Genomic DNA, 5,272 nt, shown 5'->3' with positions numbered 1-5,272 from the left:
TCGCATTGGAGCCTGGCCTTGAAGGATGAGGCGGTGTGTGCCAGGCAGAGAAGGAAGGGAAGGGGATCCCAAGTGCAGGGAACAGCAGAGGCAAAGGCAGGAAGTGGGTGTGGGCACAGAGTGTCTGCAAATGGTGGGACAGGGTTTCAGTGTGGCCAGATTGCAGTGTGTGTGTGCATGTGTGTGTGTGTCTGTCTCTGTGTGTGTGTCAGTGTCACTGTGTGTGATTCTGTGTGTGTGCGCCTATGAGTATGTGTGTGAATGTGTCTATGTGTCAGTATGTGTGTGTCTCTGTGTGTCTATGAGTGTGGTGTCTTTGAGTGTGTTTGTGTGTGTTTGGGTGTGTCAGTGTGTGTGTGTGTCTTTGTATGTGTGTCAGTGTGTATGTGTATTTATGTGTCTGCGTGTGAGTACCTGGAAATGAGGTTGGAATGGCAGGATGAGCCAAGGAGGTGACTGCCCCACAGCCTGCTCTGATGCTGTGCTGCTGAGTCTAGAAGGGAAAGAGCAAAGCAGACGCTGGGATGGGAGTCACAGGAAGGGGAAGGGCCACAAGGAGCCAGTGAGGAATGTGCAGTGTTACCTGTCAAAGCTCAGAGAAGCACTTCCCAGAAAGACCCCGGAGTCCGCATGTTTCCTTGTAAATATGTTTTGTGTTCCAACTGCAATCTGCCTCCAGAAAGAATCTGCCTGCCTCCCAAGGATCAAGTAGAATTTTCCATTTTGTAGGAGACTCCCCTTGTTGAGCAAAGCAGCTTTGCCTTGCCTATGTCCAAATAATCCTCCAAAATACCGCATGAGAGAGCCTGTTCGTGGAGGTCAGGGCCTCAGCGGGGTGTTTGTGAGGATAGTGAGGACGGACCCCTGGGTGAGGCAATTTTAGGAGAGAGGCACACGGCTTCAGAAATGGCTGCTTCCGACAGATTCATGCAGAGACTGAGCCTCTGAGTAAATCGGTCAATATCTATAGCTATGACCATGGAATTCTCAAACAGGTGGATCGTTCATAAAATCCAAACACAGTTACAAGTTTTGGCCTGCATAGTGTTGAGCTACAGCTTTATTTTTAGAAAATTTTAATTAGGTGCCAACCAATTTCATATAAACACATCTGGATTTGGGGATGTCACTTTAAAAATCAGACAGTGTGACAATACTGAGCCTAATCCCTGCATTTTCTCAGTCAATTGGAGATGAGTGTTGACCTCTATGGAGGCAGAGACTCTCTAGTTTGCCATAGTCCCCATCACTCCCTATTGCCTTATCTCAAACCCAAAAGTCAGTTGCCATTTAATATCACACTAAACAATAGTTTTCTTATGGCTGAATTAAGGAAAAGTGAACAATTTCTTCTTCTGAAAATCTATGAAAGGTGTGGTGATAATATATAATGAGAGCCACATCTTCCCTGTAGAAGTGAGTTTCTTTTTAAATGCTGCATATGTAAATAACAAATGTCTGTTTTCAAAGTATAGAACTTAAGACCCTATCATGAGGCAAAACGATTCTGCTCCACTTTATGATAACAGCTTAGCCCAGTAAAAATTTAGTATGCAGCTATAAAGGAGACGTTGTTATTGTCAGCACACTGCAAATGGATGATGGGAGAGGCTAAGTGGTTTGGGCATAGCACTCAGCTAAACACATGCTGTGACCAGGATTCCACCTGGGTCATTCTGGTGTGGGACTGTGCCTGTAGCAGGCAGGGCAGCCTGAGCTCTCTGAATGAGACCTGAAGGTAAGTATTTACAACAGTAATCTTATATTAAAAATTCCCTCTTTACCAGCCTCTCAGAGCCTGGTAGAATTCCCTGATAAAAAAGAGGGAATTTTTAATGTAAATTTCTCTGCCTCTAGAATTAGGGTATCCTCTGCTTATGTAGTAACTTCAGATGGAAAAAGGAACTCAGACACTAAGAAAACTTCGGCAACTTCAGTCACCCATTCAACAAAGATTTATTGAGAGTGGCAGGCAGGAAGAGATCAGACCATGGATGTAGAGAATCTCACATTTAATTTTGAGATCTTCCTTTTCCTGCCTCTGTGAACTTGGACAAGCTATTACATATCTCCAGAACCAATTCCTGCTTTTGTAAAAGGGGAGGAATCATTGCACTCCCTACTAGAGCGGATGTGATGAGGGAAAAGGAGAACTCAGGTAAAATGGGCTCAGTAGTTTGGCAGCTCGGATCATGTCATTATAGTTATTTTACTCCTCCATAGACATCACTGCTGGGGTCCTCTCCCCATCAAGGAGGGTCATTGTGAGGCTGAGTTGTCCTCCTATCCTGGCCACAGGGTGGACAGGGAAGGGCCTAGAGGAAGCGTTTGATGGCGTGCAGGTAACCCCCCTTTTCACTGGATTACATCCAGCACTTTCCCTGCAGGAACCGGCTCCCTCGGAGGGGCGTGGCTGGGAGGAGCTGTGAGTAACGTGCCACAGTGTTGTAAAAACCCAGTGAGTGTTATAAAAACCCAGTCAGCCTGGCTCCTGTTGAATAGTCTACCCCCCTTGCACTCTACCTGAGACAGCTGCAGCCTGCAATTCACTCCCACCGCCTGGGATTGCACTGGATCTGTGTGCTCAGAACAAGGTAAGAGCCTTGCTCCTTTAACAGCTTTATTACCTGCTGCCACTTCTCACTCCACCAAGGGCCTGGAGTTTCTTGGGCCTGCATTCCATCATGGGCAGGTGGGGGCTGAGCCCCAGGGCTGTGAGAAATGACTGGGTGTTTTTCTGGCATATCCAGTCTCCTCTTCACCATTTATTGCTGTTCTCTGCCCTTTTGTGATTGTCTTTCTCCTCCTTAACCCTAGAAGATGGCCAACTTCTAGGGTAGAAATCAGATCAGGACCATTTCCTGGGTCTGCCTCTTTTTATAAAAAATTCTGTGTTTTGTTTTAAATGGAGCACAAATAATACAAATCATCTTATCATTATGTGTTATATCAAACCAAATTGTCATTGCTCATAGTTGTTTTTCTTATTCTTTGGCAATGTTTTTAAAGGGCAGAGTAAATGTGAAAAGCAAAAAGTGATCAACCAGGGGTGACAGAAAGGAATAAGGAGATTGATCTGGCTACCCATACCAGCTTTGAACTTGCCCACTATGAGATCCTGAGCAATTTACTTACCTGTCTGAGCCTTAAGAGTCAGAGCTGTCACCTGGGATGACATATTAATAGCTACCTGGAAGAGCTCTTGTGTGGATTTCACAAGGTGGGAATCAAACCCTAGACCGGTACTTAGCACACAGGAGGTGTCATATAGAAATTGACTTCTCTTCTTCTGTTAAGCATGGGTTTTTATTGTACACATGATCAGATCCATGCAGTTCAGTGTGACGTTGGTGTTCATCCTATTGATTCAATGATTTCTCATGATCCTTGTCTTCGATCTTGTAGTGAGAACTATCTGGTTGAAATTCACCTCTCTCCACCCTGATTCACTTTGCCTAGGCAAATCAGACAACCACCCCACCTCACACCTTTCCTTAAACTCTTACTTCCCCACAAAAAGCTCCCCCACCCCCACAACCCCACCCACCCCACCCAAACCCCAGGCATGTTCAACTCTGGGTCAACATCACCTTTCATGATGCTTACCACGTCCTTTCTCATTTTGGGCATCTGTCACGTCTTTTCTCATTTTGGGCATCTGTGTCCCTATGGAGTCATGAGATAGAAATCCAGCCCTTTGGAGCTGGAAGAAAGTTTGGAGCAGTAACTTGTTTCAGATCAGAAACAGAGATGACGGGATAGATTCCCTGATCAATGCTATTTAAATTCTCCCAAAGAGTGGTCTCTAAGCTCTTTCAAATCTGAGGCTTTCTCAATCATGGTGATTTCTTCAACACCTAGTCTGGTGGGGGGCATATAGTAGGTGCTCAGTAAATGCTTGTTGAATGAGTGAATGAAAGAGTGAGGAGTGAGCAGATGCAGGAGTTAATGAGTGAATAAATGATAAATGAGAGTTCGTGAGGCTCCAAAGAGTGGTAGTTTTGTGACACTCAAGACTCAAGTCAAGTGGAAATGTGAGTAGACAGGCTGTTTGTCTAGTGACTCCAGTAGCCAGAAGCGTTCTTGGTCTACTCTGAAATCAGGTAGGCACCTGTCAGGGTAGGGGGAGGCCAGCGTGTAGTCCTGCACAGCTGAACTGCTGCCTGCCACTGACTCACTTGCCTTTTGTCAAACAGGTGAACGCCCAGCTGCAGCCATGAGGATCCGTAGCCTCACCCTGCTCTCCTTCCTCCTACTGGCTGCTCAGGTGCTCCTGGTGGAGGGGAAAAAAAATGTGAAGAATGGACTTCACAGCAAAGTGGTCTCAGAACAAAAGGACACTCTGGGCAACACCCAGATTAAGCAGAAAAGCAGGCCAGGGAACAAAGGCAAGTTTGTCACCAAAGACCAAGCCAACTGCAGATGGGCTGCTACTGAGCAGGAGGAGGGCATCTCTCTCAAGGTTGAGTGCACTCGATTGGACCATGAATTTTCCTGTGTCTTTGCTGGCAATCCAACCTCATGCCTAAAGCTCAAGGATGAGAGAGTCTATTGGAAACAAGTTGCCCGGAATCTGCGCTCACAGAAAGACATCTGTAGATATTCCAAGACAGCTGTGAAAACCAGAGTGTGCAGAAAGGATTTTCCAGAATCCAGTCTTAAGCTAGTCAGCTCCACTCTATTTGGGAACACAAAGCCCAGGAAGGAGAAAACAGAGATGTCCCCCAGGGAGCATATCAAGGACAAAGAGACCACCCCCTCTAGCCTAGCAGTGACCCAGACCATGGCCACCAAAGCTCCCGAGTGTGTGGAGGACCCAGATATGGCAAACCAGAGGAAGACTGCCCTGGAGTTTTGTGGAGAGACTTGGAGCTCTCTCTGCACATTCTTCCTGAGCATAGTGCAGGACACGTCATGCTAATGAGGTCAAAAGAGAACGGGTTCCTTTAAGAGATGTCATGTCGTAAGTCCCTCTGTATACTATAAAGCTCTCTACAGTCCCCCCAAAATATGAACTTTTGTGCTAAGTGACTGTAACGAAATATTTAAACAGGTTTTGTAATTTTTGCTTTTGTCTTTTGGAATTTGCCCTATTTTTCTTGGATGTGATGTTCAGAGGCTGTTTGCTGCAGCATATATTTCCATGGCCCACACAGCTATGTGTTTGAGCAGTGAAGAGTCTTTGAGCTGAATGAGCCAGAGTGATAATTTCAGTGCAACGAACTTTCTGCTGAATTAATGGTAATAAAACTCTGGGTGTTTTTCAGAAATA

At 45.8% G+C, this 5,272-nt stretch overlaps 1 protein-coding gene across 1 annotated transcript; it reads left to right on the top strand.

Moving 5' to 3' along the window:
• The first annotated feature begins 2,373 nt into the window (after window positions 1-2,373).
• Window positions 2,374-5,272, top strand: FGFBP1 (fibroblast growth factor binding protein 1). The gene is made up of 2 exons (XM_008952139.5): window positions 2,374-2,594; window positions 4,197-5,272. The coding sequence occupies exon 2, from the start codon at window positions 4,217-4,219 to the stop codon at window positions 4,919-4,921; it is 705 nt and encodes a 234-aa protein (XP_008950387.3). The 5' UTR covers window positions 2,374-2,594; window positions 4,197-4,216; the 3' UTR covers window positions 4,922-5,272.

The sequence above is a fragment of the Pan paniscus genome, chromosome 3 (assembly GCF_029289425.2).
Source record: "Pan paniscus chromosome 3, NHGRI_mPanPan1-v2.0_pri, whole genome shotgun sequence".
NCBI lineage: Eukaryota > Metazoa > Chordata > Mammalia > Primates > Hominidae > Pan > Pan paniscus.
This window is presented reverse-complemented; position numbering and strand designations above follow the sequence as displayed.

Coding starts and splice junctions, on each gene's coding strand:
- FGFBP1 (XM_008952139.5), top strand. CDS start 4,217: ATGAGGATCCGTAGCCTCACCCTGCTCTCCTTCCTCCTACTGGCTGCT.